General features: G+C 49.1%; 1 protein-coding gene and 2 non-coding genes across 5 annotated transcripts in view; 1 reads left to right on the top strand and 2 right to left on the bottom strand.

Moving 5' to 3' along the window:
* Positions 1-1,069: 1,069 nt before the first annotated feature.
* The window catches only part of LOC133340676 (cytochrome c oxidase subunit 6B1), a 240,484-nt gene continuing 218,959 nt past the window's right edge, over positions 1,070-22,594 (bottom strand). The window contains exons 1-4 of one of the 3 annotated variants that reach the window (XM_061549073.1): positions 5,746-5,819; positions 3,188-3,308; positions 1,917-2,017; positions 1,070-1,283 (exon numbers count right to left, since the gene is read on the bottom strand). In XM_061549073.1, the coding sequence (XP_061405057.1) occupies positions 1,230-1,283; positions 1,917-2,017; positions 3,188-3,293 (261 nt within the window). In that variant the 5' untranslated portion in view covers positions 3,294-3,308; positions 5,746-5,819 and the 3' untranslated portion in view covers positions 1,070-1,229. Of the gene's footprint in view, positions 1,284-1,916; positions 2,018-3,187; positions 3,311-5,088; positions 5,208-5,745; positions 5,820-22,594 lie in introns of those variants that run through there. The other 2 variants (XM_061549075.1, XM_061549074.1) reach the window with 2 other exon arrangements.
* Positions 9,180-9,252, top strand: TRNAK-UUU (transfer RNA lysine (anticodon UUU)). The gene has a single exon. It is a non-coding gene; the product is annotated as a tRNA-Lys (tRNA).
* TRNAK-UUU (transfer RNA lysine (anticodon UUU)) lies at positions 13,743-13,815 on the bottom strand. Its single transcript has one exon. It is a non-coding gene; the product is annotated as a tRNA-Lys (tRNA).

Genomic DNA, 22,594 nt, shown 5'->3' with positions numbered 1-22,594 from the left:
ATGCAGGTGGTCGCGAGTTCCGTCCCGACCCAGACACCTGCTGTATTTTCCCCGTGAATGTGCGGATTCTTCTCTGGGTATTCTGGTTTTTCCCTCCACATTTAGAATAAACATGCGTTTAAGAGTATTTTTGCTGCGATACATTTCCACATAAGCCACGTCGTTGAGCGATCATATGTGGCCAGGTCGCTTCTGAAAAAGAGCCAATAGTTCAGTTGGCTTTACTTGGTAAAATACAAACTTAAATGAGCTTTAGTAGAATACCCAGTGGTGCCCAGCTGTGCTGCCTTTGCTTGCTGATTTATCAGCAAATAGGAAAGATCATTCGTGTAAAATGTATACGTATTTAACTCAACACATTCGTCAATAACACGGTTGCCTTATAAAAGTAAATAATATACAAGTAGGTGACATTTTTAGGCAATGGGAGGAACATGTCCGATTAAGAGCCATTGCCTGAAACGTCGGCCGTTTTATAAATTTTCCTTTTAAGGCCAGTGTTATTGATGAACGCGCTGATTTCTTTGCTAATTGGGCACGCGGTACCACTGCCAAACACAACAGCATCACCAAATAATTTGCTTGTTGTTCAAACGCACATGACAACATGTGATGCACAAACACCGCTGGCCTGTTAGATACGTGCCGATTTCACGCGGAGATCTGGGAGAAAAGCCACGAGTGAATGTTGGCCATGACAGAACAGCTGCACCTATCGCTCCTGACAGCATTGTGTTCTATGTCACTGAGCGTTAAAAGTGCGAATGTCGTTTGATGGGTTATGCGTTAACTTTTTAGTTTTTTTATTGTGTTAACATGTAATGTTGGTGTCGTGTTTTCAATGTTGGTGCCTGGTGAAAAATACTCAGCTTTAGAAATTGGCAATAAAAAAGATCAAAACTTGCTTCTCATGCCATGAAGAATTCACTGCCGGTTTGTTTCATCGATGGGTCTTTGAAAATGCGGTGTCATTATTCTTCATGCATTCAGCTGGCATGCAAACATTTGGCTCACTTGCCACGCTAGTTAGGTTCACCTACACTTAACCATCGAGACAAATCCAACGAGCTTCATCATTTTATCTTTATTGGGTCCTTGAAGACATCTTACACACAACTGTACGAGCAGACAGTAACTTCCACCGGGGGGAGGGTGAGGCCCTTAACAACTTGGACTTCGATGTCCGACAGTCACATTATTTGTACAGCGGTCACGCAACGTCGTGCGACTCAGATGCGGCCCGGGAATTTTCCGTCCGCCCGCTGCTCGTCCCACTTATTCACCTGCACGTCACACAGACGGGGCACACGCGGCGGTAACGTTGTATTGAGTGTTGAACTTCTTTCGCACAGTACATAGCCAACCACGCTAATCGTCGGAGGTGCGGGGGGGTGTCATTGATGTTATCGATGTGGAGGGACACGGCGGCCAGGCTTGGCACAATTGTGTCGCACAGTTAACACGAGTACTGTTGCTACTAACAACATTTCTCATAATAATAATCCCCACAGTACAGCATTGTAATTGTAGTCTGCTCTGCCTGTTTTGCATTGAACATTTAGAAAATACTTGATATACACCGAAAATACCTACAAGTATACATGTGTAAAGCGAGTGCTAGAACGTTTGCCTTTGACTTTAAACAACACAGGTCAGCTACGTACGATGCAAAAGAAATTCTACATACATACAACATTGGTGATAATTAACATCATTTTGATATCGTCAACTATTATTTCGCATTTTCTTGTTTGTTTATTATAGCAGACATCACCCCCCACCCTCCTGAACATTCCGGCTCTTGAGGGTTTTTTACACCAACTCCAAACGAGCGCCATCAACGTGCTACTGTAGGACGACTCTCACGAACGCAACACAGATGGGAGTGTAGGCAGGAGGCGGGCCGGCCGGCTTACCCATGCGATGGGGCACAGCGAGGTGTAGACGCGCTTGAACCACGCGCATGGCAGCGGGTCCGAGCCCTTGGCAGTCAGAGCCTTCTCGCACCTGTGGAAGTCTGCGGGGGGCACAGGAGGGGCGAGGTTCGCGAGGTCAGCGACAAGGCTACGTACTCATCCCCCCCGCCCCACCTCAGCGTCTCAGTGCCGCGCTGCCATTTTAATTCAGAGTGTTCAAGCAAAAAATACAGAATCTGTATTTCTTCTGGAAGAATCCGACGAGCTATAAAGCTCTTTTTCACAGCTGTCATCATCCACTCAAGCGCCCCCTCCGAGCCTCTGGGCACACAGACCGCTGTCCCCCCCCCCCTCATTAATGGCGGTGACGCGGCCTCGTGGTAGCGCTGCGTTCGTTGCAGAAGTTCACCGTTCGAATCCAGCGGCCCCCTGATGATTACTGCGCGTGTAACGACCACAATAATACGCGGCGTCCCCTTTACACAGTGGAGACGTTACAAGATCTCCTGTCGCCAGGATCCAAATTTGGCAAATGTAGAAAATGTACCCACAAATTCCCAAATTGGGACTATTCACAGCAGCAATCATCATCCCCCATTGGCAGACAAATGCCCCCCAAAAATATCACGAACAAAACACGTTGTGAGAAATTTGGTGTTTTATCTATATATATAAAAAGGAAATTTGTGAATATATGTGTGTTTAGCATACTTCCTAACATGCAACAAACTTGAAATTTGGCATGTGGGTAGCTGCCAGAAAGTACACAATGCAAAAAGTCTAAAAATAGACTTTTGTTTTTTTTTTGGGGGGGGCGGGGGGCACAATAACGGATATAATATATATTGCACGGCAAGTGAGCTTTGACGTCACATCTGTGATGTCACCCGCATGCGACAGCGTCACACAGTGTGCCTGCTGACGTCACGCATCCCGCCCCCCCCAATGTTATGTTTGTAATGCTTCTAATAAGGAAGATTTATATCTAAAAAGTAAACTGGGATTTGCGTAGGATTCAGTGATTAACACGTGGCATCATGTTCTAGATGCGTGAAGGGCTCCATACACAATCAAGCTTCGCCTGGCTCATGCTGCCAGCAGACATAATGTGATCATGGGATGGCTTCCTTTCAGCCTCCCCAGCGTACATTATTTGAAATTTTAAGGAAACTACACTCAACTCTGCTGGCAGGCAACAGGCTACACCTTGATCAACAAACTTCCGACTAATTTCCCCTCCGCAATATCGACGTTTCAGCGAGCACCCTCACCCAGGTAGTTCTGGAAGCAGTTCCTCGTCTGATTGCTGTTGGGGAATCGGGCATCAAAGGGGGCTGTGCGGTAGCTCTTGAGCTTCTCTTCGATTGTGCTTGCCATCGTAAATCTCGGGACCTGCGCAGAACAAAAAAAAACAAACCCAGAGGCAAGAGTTTGTACGGTGCGAAAGAAGTTCAACATACACACCGTACATTTTTGTGAAAATGATGCGGGGTTAGTGATCACGACGCAATCTTGAAGTGACCCGGAGTTTAGTGGTCAGCATCGTTAGCGCACATTTTCAGCACTGAACACCGACAACTTCATTCATATTATATATTAAAGAAAACTGTATGAGTCTCCTCCATTGGCAATGAAGGGAGCTACCTTAGATCGTGATCCGAACTGGAAGACAATGGAACGGTGACTGCGGTACACTGGCAACAGACAGCGGCACGCAACGTGAACTCGCGCCCACCGTGAGCGTTCTTCCAAGGAGCAAGCAGCCGGTTCTACAAATGAACCTCATGGCAGGACCCTGGGGTCCCATAAGCCCCGGGCTCTTGCATAAACTGCGTTGCGACGTCATTTTATGTCTGTTGAAGGCGAATGATATTGTAATCTATTCCTCTCGACGAGCTCTATACGATGCAGTAATCAAAGTTTAAAAGTTTTGTTTCTTCTGCGCATTCGTCCTCGCTGCGCTTGGACGACACGACAACAGAATGATCCGCGCCAGGTAAGTAGCGGCGATTATGTGCGCGGTCGGACGGGGTCGCTAAAAATGAATTAATTACGATTTTGACTTCTGTCTATTCGGGACCCCGGGGTCCCGCCATGAGGTTCAAATTAAGACGTCGATTTATAATTGCTAGTCAACTCATCCATACGAGATTAGTGGGAGCCGCCATAGATGAACTCTGCCTCAAGTGTACACCAGGTATATCACATCATATGCAGGTGGGACAGCTTAGCTATCAAGGCGTCTACCCTGTACAGCTTGTGCCGACCCATTGTAAATTAAACTGTATTATTATCATCATCATCATCATCAAAGTCTCCCCATGCCGTGTCGAGTGGGGCGCAGCCTGAACCAGTCCAGACATTACTTCAACGCAGGTCGCCGCGTTAAAAGTGCAAATGAGCGACTGCCGTTCTTCTGCCTCCGCGTGACCAGTGCCGTGGCTATGGAAGTCTGGAGGGACTGGAGGTCAAAGGAGACTAAACCACACAAAAAATATCTCGTGGCTACACACATGGCATGTGCACCGGGCTGACAAAAGGGGCATGATGCTTCGTTTATAATAATACTCGAATAAAGGTAGTTTAAAATCAAGGGCAAACGTTCTATTTGACGTAAAATCAGATTCGTTTTCAATTGTAGGCCGTCCACATCACCAGGGTGCTATCATGCCTGGGTATGACCGTAACCTTCAGATCTGCCCCCCACCCATACGACCTCGTAGGATGGCGAGAAGACTTTCATGAAGATACAGAAAGACGACACACGTGGAGTAGAGAAGACGCCACTGGCACGGTTTAACGCGAGTCGGGGGGCGCGTGGGTTATCACGCGCCGTGGCTGCAATCGATGGTGGCCAAAACATGACGGCAGCCGAGGGAGCACGCCCTCTCGTACACACGCCGGGGAGATGGAGCTGTGAAATCAGCTCGCCTGCAGCTGCTTGGTGAAAGAGATCGCAGGGCCGTGATGGGTGACGGCGTAGGGAGGCAGCGGATTGGGCACTAGCGCACCGCCGATGCTAAACTCGGGGTTAACATTCGCGTGGAAATGGGCCGTGTGATTGTCAAATGGGATGATGGCGAATTTGTCGTCATTCGTTGCGTTCAAGCATCTTCAATGTCCGCCTCCGCCAGTCAGTCGCTTGTGTGACAAGCCCGCAGAGCCAACCCACCCATAGGCGGTGTCACCTTGGTGCGTTACGCCAACAGGAAGCGTCCCCTCCGCCCTTAGCGCGAACACTCGAGGCACAGCTAGTGCAGCTTGGTTGGTACCACTTGCGGTGGCAAATACGAGCCTCCACCGTCGGCAAGTGCCCAGCCTGAGCAGAAAGCCTCGTGTTAGAACCCATCTCGTGTTTTTACACATTCCGGGGAACGTTTCATGGAGTACCAACACGTATCGTCAACAACGGCTGTGTCATTCTCCATCCCAATACACTGCGATGCCCTCCTTCAACGACATTTATCTCACCAAGAACTACCCCGATGACCTTGCTATCGTACATATTTGTGATCGTGAGCTAACGCGCCACGATAAAATAATTGATAGCAATGGACACCCCGCGTAGTACCGACGCGCGATGTTTTGTCGCAACGGTTCAAGGTCTAAACACCTTGGCCGAATCATTGACCCCTGGAGGGCCTACACAAGCCAGGCTCTTCCGCCCCCAACTCTCCCGGGCGCCGCAAGGTCTCCCCAAGGGCCGGACACGGCAGAATGATCGCCCCGCCGCCCGCGTCTCCTTCTAATGACCGACAACGACAACATCGCCGCTGCTGCTGCTACCGTGTTGCGGCTGCGAAGGGGAGCCGTGAGGCCGCCCTCTTACCTCGCTCCGCGCAGCACGAAGGGCAATGGAGACTCCGAGTCCGTGCAGAACCGCCGAGCGGAAATGGCCAACCGGACGTGACGTCGATTGCAGTTCATTTTTTTGTTGGTTTATTTTTAGTTAAATTTTTTGCTAAGGATTTTTTTTAAACCAAGAACTGTATCGCGATGTATAATGAGACGCAAGACTTTTGTGTAATATTTGATGGATTTTAATTGTGCGAGTTATTACGGGAAAAGTTGATTGGTTGCTCATGTGGTGGGAGGGGGCGGGAGGGTGGGCAGTCACGTGGTAGTCGCTGCCTTAAAGGGAGCTGGGAGGGAGTGAATTGGTCCGGTTTGGGTGGCTCAGCTGTAACCGGTCACGTCCCTTAAAGGAGTGGCTCTCCCAACGTTACACTTATCGTATGACAGGTTATTAAAATCTATATATTTTTTGCATTACCAGTTACCGCATTTAAAACACCCTTGCATGGAAAAACATATAACAGACGAAGTCACGGGCATGATGACCCTTCTTCATGTGACCACCGTTACTGCTATTCGTGTAAGTTCTCACAGCCAACCCCAGTTGACATGCTGCGTTTCACCAGAAGAGAGCAGCATCGTCACGCGATTTTGGACGATTTTTGACCCCCTCCCCCCCCAGTCGCACGGCGTCACAAAAAGTCAGACCCCCCCCCTCAAATATGACGTCACAAAGCTCTGCCCCCCCCCCAAAATAAAACATGCTTCAAATCGCTTTAAACTATTGTCATTGTAGTGCGTATTTCATGTGGCGCTGCACTCTGATGTTGTAGGAGAAAACATTTATTAAAAAGTCTATTTAATGAAGCACGTGTTTATATTTATTTAAAGTTGCGCATTTTCATGTGACGTCACATTTCTCACCCCCCCCCCCCCCCCATCGTCACACATCGTCACAAATGTCTGACCCCCCCCCTCCCCTAGGTACGTGACGTGATTTATGGACGGCCCCTGAGCAGAAAACAATACATTTAATTTCGGAACGCAATAATTCAGCTGAAGGCGCCGATGTCGGCATAAACGTTGCGATTTCACAGCTTCTGGCATGAATTGTCGCACCCAAGAGGACGTGACGCGCACGCCGGCCATTGCTCGTCTTAAAGGACTCGGCGGTGATAGTGGGTCTGATTTCGGGAGATCAGCCGTAACGCGGTTCATCCTTAAAGGAACACAACTTTGGGCAATGTCTGTATCCCCATGTCCATGCTGCATCGGCAGGGAGCAGCATCCTCACACGTCCACGATTGGCTCTGGCGGCAGAGTTCAACTGTGAACAAACTCTGCACGCTGTAAACATTTGTGTATTATAAACACACACTTCATCCCAATGATAGCATGATTCGCTGCCACACCGATACAGAATCGTTACCTTGCCCCAACATTAGGTTGAAAATTTATAATTTGGACGGCCCAAAGTGCTAAATTGAAGTTGTTCTATTTAAAATTCCAGCTCTGTCTTCTCGAACCGCATGGGTCTCCTGTGCTGGAGGCGAGCTCCTGTGGTGCGTAAGAAATTCAACACACACACACATACACCATTCCAGTGCAGTCGCGTGTTCGCCACTTGTGTGTATGTATGTACTGATAGTGTTGAACTTCTTTCGCACCGCACGTAGCCAACCGCGCGAGTCGGAGGTGCGGGGGGAAGGGCAGCAGACCAAACACAGAGGAGCACTTCTAAAGGGATGAGCTTTCAATCTGCGAGGCGGTGTGCGCGTAGCTTCGTGGTTTGAATGCATCAGGCTGGCTGTCCCATAGCTCAGTGGGCTTTACCTGGGAACATGCAACATAGCGATAGTTTTATTTGTAGATTTTATTTAGCGATTTGTTTACCTTTGCTATACTTTCCACACGTATCGTGTTTTTTGGTGTTGTTGTTCTAACGTTCTGACCTGTACATCTGTAAAAAAATAAAAACAGCTTCATAGTTCCGGTATAAATAAATATTCTGATTCTAATGTATGAAGCGTGCACATACAGGTCGCCTGCCTCACAGTGCATGTTAAAGGTCTCGTGACGTCAATGTGTGCTGGGCGCCATGGTTCAAATTTGCCAAATTTAAAAAAAAGAAATCAACTCCCGTGTGACCTAACTCAGAATCAGAAGATGTATTTCTACTGGAGGAATCCGATGAGCTATGAAGCTCTTCTTTTCACAGATGCCCAGTGCAACAACGTAGCTGTACCCCTGTGAGCCATTGAGGCTTTCCTGCTTGGTGAACGCGATAATAACAGCTGCAGAAGAATGTGGGACCACAAATCAGCATCGACCGAATCTCAAAGAGATGCTGGCGCAGATAGCGCAGGGGCCGTCATGGCGCTGGTTGCCAGATGTGGGCCCTCTTGAAACTTGATGTGGGCATTCTTGAAGATAAGTGCAGCCTCTTATCGTGACTCGCACACAGAGGCTGCTCGGCCACTCTGTCCCACGCACCCCTATCCACCATCACGGCAGTGCACCCCGAGATTACAGCCACACCTAACACACAACCAGTGTTATTTCAACCAATCGGAGGCCCCCCACTCTTCACTAAACTTTAATTGACCACCGCAGTGAAGCGGGGTGAAATATCTCCGATGACTGACTAAGCGTGGATAGACCGTCCTGTCCTGTTTACAGCCGCGAGCCACTGGTGGAAACTACACATTCCTATGACAGGGGCGAAAACTGCCCATAGGACAACCACTGTTGACTTCCCCACAAAGTGGTATTTCTTTTATTGACCACAGAAGGATGATGGGCTGAGTCAGCCACCAACCATGATTTCAACGGCTCGCCAGCATCGTTTTGCCGTTTCCTGGCAGCCCAAAGAGCAGGAGGCCTTTGGCCGGTGCGCAGAGACCTGTGAAGAGCTGATCGCTTTTCCGCTTATACTAAAAAGTGTTTATGTCTATATTTGAAAAGTGCAAATTGTTACCAAAAGAACCAACGAGTATTGCTAAGGTTGTTAAAATGTGTTATGCTTTGCGCTGTGAATGCATCAAAAAGCCACTTCTTCCAATGCGCTCTTAAAATATTTCAGACAAATCTCATAAAATCCGTCGGGCTGTTTGGGAACAAACCAACGACTCTAGGGAAAACGTCAAAATATTCAGGCGGCCTCCATTCACACTGGCGGTCAATTCACGAATTCAAACTGAGAATTCAGACTGGCCAAGCATGAAGGCATCAACGGCAGTTCGCACCGTATTCCGATTGCCTGAGAAGAAACACATTCAGACGGCCTGGCAATGCAGGGACTGATTGAAAACTATGGCAGTGTGGAGACTGCCTGAGAATCCACTTCATGGTCGGTCTCCGCGAACGTTACGCGGTCCCTAAACAGTTTGAAGGATTCCGGGTGATTTGCTTTCACAGCTGCCCGATGCGCTGCGGGTTGTACCGCGTGGTGTCTCAGACAGCGCAAGAGCCCGGATAGCTCAGTCGGTAGAGCATCAGACTTTTAATCTGAGGGTCCAGGGTTCAAGTCCCTGTTCGGGCGTCAATATTTTGTATAAAATAAATAACACGCGGTAACAACCCAAAACACATCGGGGAACTAAAGCGGCACATCCGCGAAAACCCGACGCAGTCGCATAATTTGCCTTTACTGTTTTTCAGCTTGCACAACATTCATATACATCCGTGGTGCTGCGGCAGTGGTGACATTGTCGCTTTGATGTAATCACAGGGACCAGTCCGCCAGTAATACAAACACTATTGACGTTACATCATTTAGAGTTCACCAGAGAGTACTGATTTTACCGACCGGGGAGAGAATAATGATGATGGGTTGAGTGCATTTCCCTCTGTGAGTTTTGAGTAATGCACAAGCCAGAGCTGAGACGATGCCTCGCGCGATCACGAAGTTGCTTCGAGGCACATCTGTGCGATTATTGTTTTACAATTGCAGTCAAATGTGCCCACCTCGTGCGCACAAGTAATGCACTTTCTCTGGGTACTCCACTTTCCTCCTAAATGAAGAAATCAAACAGTATCGCCCGAGCTGCATCAACAGCGGCAGCGAGCTGGCAACGCTACAAAATCATCGCTGAGGGAGAACGCGACCTGCTCCTTTCGGTGCCTGAGGCAGCTCCCGACACGTGGAGCGGAACGTCGGACATCGTGCCGAACAACGCGCGGCACGGCCCAGATCATCACACCAGGGAGTTCGACCCGGCCACTCGTCGGTTCGGGTGACATTAGCACAAATACAGCCCGCTCACCAATGAAACAGAAGCAAGTTGAGAATTAAACCCCAGCGGCATTGAGACGTTTCAAACGAGGGCTCTGCGTGCTTTTTTTGTTGCTTTTTAATAAATGCGTAAACATTCCTCGGCGAAATGTTTCGTAGATATGATCGGTGCCTCTAATTCCCTTTTGACGATAACGCTCCTCGCCGCCGATATATCTCTGCGCAAAGCAAGGGAACGTGCCATCAACAAACGCCCGGTGCAAGACGCCACCACAATACCAGCACGGCGCGCAGCTCGTCCGCTCCGCGTTGTCACGGCTCTGCGCTCGTCCCAGGCACGCGAGATCGTAAACACACACACACACAGGGTTAGACGGAGAGAGAGAGAGAGCATCTCAGTTCAATGTCAATACAAGGAGGCGACTCGCTTGTTTATCTCGGCCCGTGACGGATCGTCGTCGTTTGCGTTCCGAGTTCTAAACAGGTGCCCGACCTGGCGAAACCCAAAACAATCAAAATAACCGTCGCTTGTTGGAGCCCGCGACTGGGGCCTTCTCCACCACCCCCACGAGCACCCACGGGACCCACTCCGCTCCAACCGAGCGCTCGAACGCAAGCGCGGGAGACGAGCGTTCACTTGCGCGCCAGACGGACGATCGTCACGGAGAGTTCATTTATTTCTTCAAGTGTGGCAAATTCTAACCGCGGCGTCCGGCACACAATCGCCTGCTCTTCTCCGAACGACGCCGCGAGATCTTTAACGTCCACTGTGAAGCAGACGGCGTGTATGTGTACGCCTAATGCACCCGCGGTGTTATCAGAATCAGATTACGTATTTATATTGGAGCTAGGATGCTGTTGTTTTTGTTTTGAGCAGATATCCAGGTCGAAACGTCACGACGACAAACAATACAAAAACACGATCGGAGTGCAAAGCATAGGAAACGTAAACAAATCGCGAAACTTAATCTACAAATAAAACTACAACTATGTTTCATCTTACCAGATAAAGCCCGCAAAGCTAGGGCAGCCAGCCCGATGCATTCAAACCACGAAGATACGCGGCAATTGCACAGGCGTGGAGTGAGGAACTCCCCCGACCTTCATGCACACACCGCCTTGCAGATTGAAAGCTCATCCCTTTGGAACGGCTTCTTTGTGTTCAGTCAAACAATACAAACAAAATCCCGATAGGAGTGCAAGTCCAAAGCCGTCAAACTCGCCAACAACAACAAACAATACAAACAAACAGGATAGGAGTGAAAAGTGTATGAAAGATAAGCAAATTACTTAATGCAAATGCAAATACAACGAAACTATGTTTTATTTTATCCGTAAAGCCCAAGTGAGTTGGTAGCTACTCTTTCAGAAGCGACTTGGCCACAAATGACAGCTCAACGAAGTGGCTTAACGCGTCGACATTTAACGCAGACCAAATAATATAAATAATCTAAACGCGTGTTTCTGCACGAACCGTCTTCTACCACCTCCTTGTATCCGTGGACAGAACGCGGCATTCATCCCAGACTCGTTTGGGCGCTGCTGCCTGTCCCATCCTTCTGCCGACGAACACGGAGGCCGTGAGTTCGATCCCCGACCCTGACGACGCCTGTATATTTGGAGACCGCATGTCTCTCTCCCCGCGGGTCCCTGCGGGTTTTCCCCTCCACATTGAGAAACACGCGTTCAGAGTATTTGTCTGCTGTACATCTCCACATGACAAGCCACTTCGTTGAGCTATCATTTGTGATGGGCAGGTCGCTTCTGAGATACATTCCTGCGGAGGGAGCTGGTAGGAACGTTGGGTTGCTGCTCGGTCAATGGCCAGGGTTAACGGCGGCGTGGTGTATTCCGCAAATATGCCCGAATGTGAGGGCGGGCACAAGCCGAGTGTGAGTAGGTTAAACGTTGAGTTTTATAAGGGCACCACGGGGTGACCAGCCCCTCCTCACCAAGCCTCCCTCCCTCCCCACCCAGCCCCTCCCTCCCGACCCAGCCCCTCCCTGCACGACGGACGGACGGACACAACAATCCCCTGTGGGCTGGTGGTCACCAGGAGGTTCCTACCAGTAAAATAGCTGCATAGCTCAGTGGACCGAACCTGTTAAAATAAAAAAAAATTGTTTAAAGGCATTTCATTGGCACCGTGAACGTGTTCAACCCTCGACAAGGCCTCTCCATTATTTCATCATCATAATTATTGTAATGATTATCTCTGCGCTTGCAAAGCCTCACCGGGTCCCAAGCCCTCGTTGTCTAGGAGGGTCCTGTCACCTTTTCTCAGTGGAAGGGAGGGAGGGAGGGAGGAGGGGGGCGATGTTGCTGGTTCTGCTGCAGTGCGCGATCCCCATTGAGCTCGCAATGTGCATTGGGATATTTGGCCAATATCACTTCCATTGCATTTATTGTTGTTTAACAATGCGAGGGGTCTTGAGAACCCGTGCGGGACAGGGTGAGTGGGTGGGTGGGTAGCGGGTAACGTGCAAATTCAAACTCCACGCAATAAAAAAAAAGTGCCCGAGTCCAGAAACGAACGTGGACCCATGTTGTTGCGAGGCGCAAAGTGTGACCACTGCGTGCACCCTGCCGGCGCTGCGTGACCACGAGCGGTGCCTCCGATCTCCCTGTTGCATACTCTTATTTTTTTCGGTAAAATCACGTAGGTAAAAAATGAAATTAAATTAATAAAAGTAATAATAGAAATAAAATAATAAAAAATAATAAAAAACACGACGTTTCGGAGGCAACACAAGTCTCCGTCAACAGGTGGGACCGTCACAGCTAAAATTACTGCAACTCCCTGCTGCAGTTGAAGCGCTCACTTTGTGAGCGCAGCAGACGGCCGTGCCCCCCCCCCCCCCACCAGCTTACGATCGAGCGCCTGTCAATTGTCGGTACAAGAGGCGACGCCGAGTAGCGTCGTCGCTGCATTTCGTGCAGCGGGGGGGGGGGGGGGAAATTGCGCGTGGCTCTGACCCTGCTGGCTGCGCGAACACCGGGAGGCGAGCGAGGCATCGATGTGGGTTTGGATTTGTGTGTGTTGTGCAAAAGATGTGGGGTGTCGGGGCTAAACTCTGGGCACTTGCAGAGATGCGCCTTTGCCCAGCGCTGCCGGTGCGCTCGTGTCGCAGGCAGCGTTCTCGGGCAACCGTCTGCGAATGAAAAGCAAAAATGTGCATCGTAACGTTCACGATACTCGCACTCATTCCCCTATAAAGGCTCCGCTCACTCGCCCCCACTCCTCCTCTGCTGCGCCCCGTGGCCTCATTCCTTGGCGAAATCTCCCCCCTCCCACCTCCCCATTCAGCAGAGACCTTATCTCACCCTGCATGCGACTTTCCAACATCCTTCCATAGCGAAAACATTTTGGTTCCAAGCAGACTCAACCCGCCACCGTAAACAAACCCCAAATGCGCGCATAACGACGTCGTAATCGCGCGAAGCATCGAGTGAGTGTGCATTGGAGGGGGGGGGGGGGATGCGCTCAATCCATCATCATCATCATCATCTCCCAGGTCGGTAAACTGAGTACTCTCTGATGAACTGTAATTGATGGAGCGTGAACGGTGTTTGTGTCACGTTTGGACTGAACCCTGTCGTGGAAACTTGGAAACATCACCACTGCTTCAGCACCACGGATGGAGATGAGTGTTGTGCAATATTTATTTGAGCAATGGTAAGAAAACAATTAAATACAAATTATGCCACTGCGTAGGTTGTCGCGGTTGTGTTGCATAGTTCCCCCCATGTGCTTTCGGATTGTTACCGCGTGTTCTTTTTAAAATCCAAAATATTGACGCCCGAACAGGGACTTGAACCCTGGACCCTCAGATTAAAAGTCTGATGCTCTACCGACTGAGCTATCCGGGCTCTTGCGGTGTCTGAGACACCACGCGGTACAACCCGCAGCGCATCGGGCAGCTGTGAAAGCAAATCACCCGACATCAACTGTTTAGGGACCGCGTGACACTATGAGACATCTCCTTTACCAGTGGCAAAATATAGTAATAGGTTTTTACACTTTAATCTGGTACAAAAACTGATACCTTTGTATAAAAAACTGATACCTCTGTATAAATGTCTCATAGTGTAAATGCTTACCCCGAGCTCTCAATACTCTGATAGTGCACTGTTTTTGAGTTGTACGCCTTTTGGCGTCATCTGGTCCAACACCAATGGAGACTAGGCTCTAAGAAAAGCTGTTTCGGGTGTGGACCAATCGACTTCAAGGACAGTGCATATCATTATCAGAGTTGTTTATTTTTGTTTGCATTTTGACTGCTTGTGCTGTGGTTATTGCAAACATGATGCCTTGTATAAAGGGGTCAGATTTTGGACCGCGTAACGTTCGCGGAGACCGACCATGAAGTGGATTCTCAGGCAGTCTCCAAACTGCCATAGTTTTCAATCAGTGCCTGCATTGCCAGGCCGTCTGAATATGTTTCTTCTCGGGCAATCGGAATACGGTGCGAACTGCCGTTGATGCCTTCATGCTTGGCCAGTCTCAACATTCTCAGCCTGAATTCGTGAATTGACCGCCAGTGTGAATGGAGGTCGCCTGCATCTTTGGGCGTTTCCCTTGAGTCGTCGGTTTGTTCCCAAAACAGCTCCACTGGTTTTAGGAGACTTTGTCCGCAACATTTAAAGAGCGCATTGAGAGAAGTGGCTTTGGGATTTTCCGCGGCGCAAAGTACGACACGTTTCAACAACCTGAACAATTTCGATTTAAAGCTTTCGTGACTGCAGGGATTCATCTTCTTGGTTCTTTCGGTAAAGTCACGTAGAAGGGAAGTAATAAAATAATAAAAATAAAACATAATAAAAGAAAATAATTCTCACGACGTTTCGGCTACAACGCAAGCAGCCGTCTTCAGGTGAAGAATGAGACACTACCAAGCTAGGAGCTTATATATAAGCTGGGTTGGAGGTGGAAGAGCGCCTTAACAAAAAGAATGTGCATATGAAGAGGAATTTAGCATATTCATGGGAAATGCGTAGGAGGTGGGCGGGGGGGTTTCATAGTCATATTATGCCCATGCATTATGCAGGATCAGCAGCACCAAGGGAGGGTGCAGGGAGTAGCATTAACAAAGGAAAGGAATGTTAATAGTATGTAGCTGCAGTTACTAAACAACCACGTAGAAAACTAAAGTATAAACTACATAAAAAACTAAAGTATAAACTGCATAGCACCATCAGTATACTTACTATACTCAATAAGCTGAGTTACTAACAGCAAGTAATACATTACAATTCTACGTCGTAAAAATTATATAATATGCTTCCATCTAAACTTTATTCTCTTACATCACACGAGCATACACCGTACTATATACTGCCATAGATAAACCCAACATTAAATACATTACAATTCTACGTCGTAAAAATTATATAATATGCTTCCATCTAAACTTTATTCTCTTACATCACACGAGCATACACCGTACTATATACTGCCATAGATAAACCCAACATTAAATTATATACTGTATTGCTATAAACCACCCTATACCTTATACATTTTAATATAACACTATGTATTATTCTACCCACCCTAATGTGTATCACCCATTGACACGACGGTCAATGGTACAGCGTATAATAACAAATAGTATAACATTTATATGCAATGTACAAAGTAATATATAGTATCGTAATTGTATAGTAAACATATAGCAGTGTGATATAGCAATACAGTATATAATTTAAATTCCTCTTCATATGCACATTCTTTTTGTTAAGGCGCTCTTCCACCTCCAACCCAGCTTATATATAAGCTCCTAGCTTGGTAGTGTCCTCATTCTTCACCTGAAGACGGCTGCTTGCGTTGTAGCCGAAACGTCGTGAGAATTATTTTATTTTATTATGTTTTATTTTTATTATTTTATTACTTCCCTTCTACGTGACTTTACCGAAAGAACCAAGAAGATGAACCTGAACAATTTGCACTTTTCAAATTTAGCCGTACACGCTTTTAAGCATCAGCGGCAGAGCGAGCGGCAGGCAATCTGAAGGTCGCGGAGTTCAACTCCTGGTTCGGGGTGTTGACTCCGGGGTCGATACAATAAATACCGCTTTGTGAGAAAGTCAACGACGGTTGTCCTATAATCAGACTCGCTCCCGCCATAGGAATTCCGATTTTCCACCACTTGCCCAGGGCTGTAAACGAGAGATGTGAGCATCAATGCTTCATTCCTCGTTTGAGCAGGAAATTTCCGTTTCGGCAGCTGGAAAAAAAAACCACATGCTGAAAAGAAACACACGTGCGCACACACACACACATATATATTTAAAATGTATTTATAAACCTGACCTTATGTTATATATTTATAAACGTGACCTTGTATATGTTGTTTTACCCTAACCCCGGCGAGTAAATGGCTTCGTGCGGAATTGCCAGGAAGCTGAAGGAGAACAAACCAATCCAACAATGCGTCGCTGCTCGCGCGGCAATGTCAAAACACACGTAGACAACCTCCCGTTGTCTTCCTCTCAAACATAAAGGCGAGAAGCAAGGGGGGGGGGGGTGTGGGGGGTAGTGTTGGGAGAGGGGCTGGGGGGGGGTCAGGCATTGTTCGCGGTAGCGCGGACGTGCGGGTCACGGGCGGACCGCGGGAAGTCCCCAGCGCGGCGGCTGCGTCAATGCGTCGGGGCTCGTTCTCCTCTCGAGAGGAATCAAAGAGAAGCCGCCCAGAGGCCTCGAGCGAACACCCCGCAGAGATAACGTCGCGCGCCCGCATGTCCGGACGGTCACGCACACCACCACCACCACTGCCGCTGCCGACACCACCACCACCACCACCGCTGTCGACACCACCGCCACCGCTGCCGACACCACCACCGCCACCGCCGCCACCACAACCACCACCACAACCACCACCACCGCTACCGACACCACCGACACCGCCACCACCACCAACACCACCGCCACCACCACCACCGCCACCGCCATCGCCACCTGCGCGCCCCGAGACGATTCTCAGGGCCTCAGTGAGGCCAGCGGCCGCGTCACGCGGACTGGACACAGCCCCAAGGAGTGGCGGCGTCAGTCACGTGGAGATACACAGAGACCTGCAGAGTTGCACAGAGACCTGTAGAGTTCAATGGAGATCGAGAGAGTTGTACAGAGACGTCTAAGAGTTGCACAGAGACCCGCAGAGTTCAATGGAGATCTAGAGAGTTGTACAGAGACGTCTAAGAGTTGCACAGAGACCCGCAAAGTTCAATGGAGATCTATAGAGATGTACAGAGACGCCTAAGAGCTGCACAGAGACCCGCAGAGTTCAATGGAGATCTAGAGAGTTGTACAGATACGCCTAAGAGCTGCACAGAGACCCGCAGAGTTCAATGGAGATCTAGAGAGTTGTACAGATACGCCTAAGAACTGCACAGAGACCCGCAGAGTTCAATGGAGATCTAGAGAGATGTACAGAGACGCTAGGAGTTGCATAGAGACCTGCAGTTACGTGGACACTCGGTGAGTTAAACAGAGATCTTTATATTATTTATATTATTTCAGCTGCGTAAGTTCCGATTGAACCGAGCGGCTCTGTTACACGTACGGCCACCGTCCCCAGAGCGTTGGCAGTGGTGGCGGTCACGGGACAATGCAGGGTCGGAATTTGCCAACTAACAAAAATAACAAATCATTGGCATGAAACCCACGCCGACCCTCGCTGCAAGCGGTACAATCTACGGTGCTTAAATACAAAATAGAAAAAGACGGCGTCAAAAATACATTCCGTCACAGGCGCGTGTAGGTGACAGTGTGCGGAGGTGATCCGAGTAGCCAGGCCCTAACACACACGTCGGGTGAGGAAGGTGATGTGAATAATCGTTTAGCACTCTTGGTATTCGCACCATTCTTAGAGTACAAAGGCGCTTTGCTTCTCACTGCAGTAGTTCCCCAGGAGGGGTCATGCTGCTCTGTGTAACCCCAACCTGGTCATTCGTGGGAATTCGTTTGAAAGGTTTTGGCAAATTTGGACCGTGATGCCGGCAGATATGGCCTACTCATTCAAGAGCGACGTCCGTGAATCTTTAGTAATGACCAGGGTGGCCTTACAGATTCCAACCTATAACCTTTGCAGAAAACATCTAACGCGTTAGCGCTGGTCCATGTCACCACCACCACCATCAAGACTTCTCATACGTTTAATATGATTCACTTTTCTTTTGCACGACACAACCAAGCCACATTGGGACCTTGCTAAGACATCTCTACCGCGTTTTGAGCAGGGGCCAGGTGTTTTTTCCACTGCAGAAGCCGAGCCGAGCCGCTGATGTCACGTGCAGCAAACGAAACGATTTGCAAGTAGACGCGGCGGTGTGCTCACAGTGTACCCCACGCCTGGCCCTGTTTGGCCCCGAGCCAGATTCAGATGTCTTGTGAGGCCAGCGTAGCACGGTTTGGAAAATCAGCCGTAATTGTACAGACTCCGTGCTGGCTCGGCTCGAAGGATCTGGAAAAGTACTCGCAGCTTGCCTCATTCGAGTTGCAATTATCTACCAAAGTTGTCCTGACGTAGATAACAATACTATTGCGGCTCTATACATGTCTAAATATTACAACAACAGTAGTCATGAGGCTAAGTTAGGCTTTCGTGAGTAAAAAATTGAAACCTTATCATAATAATGATAAAAGAAAGATTGAAATTCCTTCGTACGCTGCTGCGTATAATCCATTTTATTATATATAAAAAAAAAATTCATGGAAATATGGCATGCGCTAATCTAGTTGGAACACACGACCTTTGCGTGAGCAGTTGCTTAACGTTGAGAAATCTCTGCCTGATCATTCTCAAAACATTGTGACTTCCAATTTGCGGGCTCGCGACGAGGGACAGGCAGGGGGTTGGCCGCGGGTCACCGTGGGCGTGCGAGCGCTGATTTGTCGCTCCGCGGAGGCGAGGAAAGAGGTCTCTCTAAAATTATCTTTCCATTTTTTCCACCCCGAAAAAATAAACCCCCCACCCCCCCCCCAACATAATCTGAGCTGCAAATAACAAAAAAAGTAAGTTGTGGAAAATTCCGAGCGCTTTGTAAGAGAATATCAACAGCAGCATTGTAGCAAGTGGAATATTTCCAGGCAGTCATAGGGAGCATGGTGCGGGTATGGCATGACAGATCGATCTGGTTATGAATGCATTGACGAAGGGGTTTATGCAATTTTCGATTAAGATTCAATCTACACCAATTTGGATAGCCGTCACCGGTGTTACTGGCCGTGAGCGGGAATCGAACTCGAGTGGCCGGGTTCGTAGCGCAGTGCGCCAACCACTACACTACGATAATAGTTTTTCCCCCTTTTTTCTGGCAACAAAACAGGTGTGTTAAGTTGTTAAAACACCAAACTGAAACCTTTTACGAGGAATCATGTCTGCATTAACCACAATGCTTATGTTCAGAATGCAAACAAAAAACATGCTCTGATAATACATGCATTAATTCTAGATTTGAAGCTTTCGTGACTGCAAGGATTCATATTCTTAGGTTTTTTCGGTAAAGTTTTTTCGGTAAAGTCACGTAATTTTGATGTTTTACCTACGTGACTTTACCGAAAAAACCTAAGAATATAATACATGCATTGTCCTTGAAACTGATTGGTCCACACCAGAGACAGCTTTCTCTTGAGCCTCGTCTCAAACGGTGTTAGACCAGAGGACGCCAAAAGGCTGTCCGCACGGGTGTTGCGCACATGACAGACACACGCACACACACACAGACACATTCCCGTTTTTATTTTGGATAGAAAATAAAGAATAACGCGCAGCCCTCTGTAAATCCACTGCTGCATGAAGGCGCCCACACGCCGTGTCAGTCGTCTGGGTTTTGTTTGACCATACTTCACCACGTTGGTCAATGCTACTTGGTGAACGTGAGACACAGACCCGCTTCCGAATCGGCCTTTCTGCGTCTTCCCTCGCACTCTTCCACTTTGGGACGTCTTCCTCCCATCGTCTCGTTTTACTCTCTTAAAATGAAAAACGTTGTCCAATTGAATACACGTGTGACACTCTTGGACAGCGCTGCTTATCGCTGGCCGCTTGACGTTTTTGGGGCTTTTGGGCCACTGTGTTTATTGACCCATGCACCTCGGTTTGGTGACCGGGGTCGTAACGCAGTGTTGCTAACCACTGCACCACCGCTCCTTTGTTGCTAATACCACCGTCATTAATGTATAGGCGTCGTGTTCTCAGGGCGTTCCCATCGTGTCGCAGCGTCGTCGGCCACGATCGAATCACTGCTGGATGAAGGCCTCCCCAAAGCCATCGCGATCTCTCTTGATCCTGCCATGGAACAGTGCACCTGGCACGCGAGCTTAATCCATGGCTCCATTTCCACGGAGGGCGGCTTCTCAGACGCATTCCATTCCACTGCTCCCCCCTCCCATTATTATTCTTCACCATCGGCCGTCATCCCTTCTCGTCATGCCCAAACCCCGCTTACATTTATTAACGGGTCGAAATTATGCGTGTGTTCATGAACCTGCGTGTGTTCTGCGGCCCAATCGTGCATCTCAGTGTGAACCCAGAGCCTGCATCTCAGTGTGAACCCAGAGCCTGCATCTCAGTGTGAACCCAGAGCCTGCATCTCAGTGTGAACCCAGAGCCTGGATCTCAGTGTAGACCCCATAGCCTGGATCTCAGTGTAGACCCCAGAGCCTGCATCTCAGTGTAGACCCCAGAGCCTGCATCTCAGTGTGAACCCCAGAGTCTGCATCTCAGTGTGAACCCAGAGCCTCCATCTCAGTGTAGACCCAGAGCCTCCATCTCAGTGTAGACCCAGCGTCTGCATCTCAGTGTGAACTCAGAGCCTCCATCTCAGTGTAGACCCAGAGTCTGGGTCTCAGTGTGAACCCCAAAGCCTGGATCTCAGTGTAGACTAAGAGCCTCCATCTCAGTGTGAACCCAGAGTGCATCTCTCTCGGTGCTTCCCATGTGCTTTGTTTGGTCCCATCGTCTTCTCCACTAATGACCGCGCTCCCTCCCCGTGGACGGACTGATCCCTCCACGAACACATTCCCAATTCCACCCCCCCTACTGCTACAGGAGCCGCGTTCATGTCGCCCGAGCGAGGCGTTCGCAGGCGGCTGCAGTCAGCCGCGCCGAGGCCCCGGTTGTCGTTCATCTGGGGCCTGGCCTCTCAGAGGGGACGCTGCTGTTTACGCTGCTTTTCTCTCTCTCTCGCTGCACAAGGGCGTGGGCCTTTCCTGAGCGAGATCGCTGATCAGCCCATCCGGCCCGGGGTTTCCTTCTCAGCTCCCCAGCGGTAGCCTCCTTCTCTCCCCCCCCCCCACCCCGCCCTTCGGAGGCCACGGCTCCTGTGCATCTCACATCAGCTTGACCCCGTGCGGGGGTCACCTGATGTTGCTTCTCTCTCCCAGTGGGGCGCGGTGTTCCATCAACGACCTCCGCCTTCCCTCTCGGCGCCGAGCCTCAAATGTCCATCACCCTCCCCCCCTCTCACCACTTTGCGCGATTAGATCATCCGAGTGGGGGAGTGGAAATGTTGTCCAGGCGCGGCGCTGCAAGTGCTCGTCTCGTGCCACTGCTTGCGGAAGCGACTCCACGAGAGGGAGCTCCTCGAGAGGAGAAAGGCAGGCCGCTTGGAAAGGGTGGGATGACTCACGCTTTAGCCGCAGGAATAACTAACACGCTGTCCATCAGTGAGCAACACGCTTTATTTAAACGGAGCATCTCCGTCATTAACATTGCCTTATAAGAGTGACATTGTAAATTGTTGCGCTCACGTTGAGGGCAGTGGCGGCTAAACAATCGGAGGTGGATATTTCCAAGCGTTTATATAAACACCACAGAGTCTTGTACCAAGAAAAATGAATGCGGGACTGACGTTCATCCCCCGCAACTCGGATGAGCACGGCTGGCTACGTACGGTGCTAAAGAAGTTCAACGTACATGTATAATTACTACTCTCTAATGCAGTGGCTCTTCAACGTGACTGCAGCCTTGCACCCCTCTGGTTCTCAGTCTTTATTGTTGTTAAATAATGTTAATAAATACATCGATTCTAGATTTGAAGTTTTCGTGACTGCACGGATCCATACTCTTTGGTTCTTGCGATAAAGTCACGTAGGTGAACATTTTTTAAAAATATAAATAAATAAATCACGACATGTATTTTATTAAACAAAGTAGTTGGACTTACGTGCCCATGCACAACTTGTGTTTCGACGATTTACCCCCGGGAAGGATGAAGAAGGACCACTGCTCTAGACGTTCTCGTGGCTGTCCTGAGTAGCTGTCGGGTGTGTTGTCGCGATCGCACCGCGTGTTTTGCTTTCGACACGAGGCCCGACGTTTCGCTCCACGTGCCGGGAGCTGGAATTTCAGTTCCTGCGGAAGCTCCGAGCACGTTGAGTTAAAACGTCGGCCGTGGTGCCGGACAATACGCGGTACGATTGCGAAAGCGCATCGGAGAGCTGGGATAGGGACTCTGTTTTGAAAATACAAAGTTCGTTCCAAAATCGGCGCAAGTGATTATTTTGTGTGTTGTGTTTTGCGTCAAACTCTGGGGGTCATTTGTCACGGACAGGGTGCTTGCCTGGACACATCTGGACACATATGTACACGTCTGGAAGTTCACCAGCATTGTCTGAAGCAAGCCCGACTCGGCCGAATGTCTAAAC

This window comes from Lethenteron reissneri, chromosome 10, assembly GCF_015708825.2.
Source record: "Lethenteron reissneri isolate LAM-NWPU_2019-01 chromosome 10, ASM1570882v1, whole genome shotgun sequence".
Lineage (NCBI taxonomy): Eukaryota > Metazoa > Chordata > Hyperoartia > Petromyzontiformes > Petromyzontidae > Lethenteron > Lethenteron reissneri.
The sequence above is the reverse complement of the archived record's forward strand: the minus strand, read 5'-3'. Positions and strand labels throughout refer to the sequence as shown.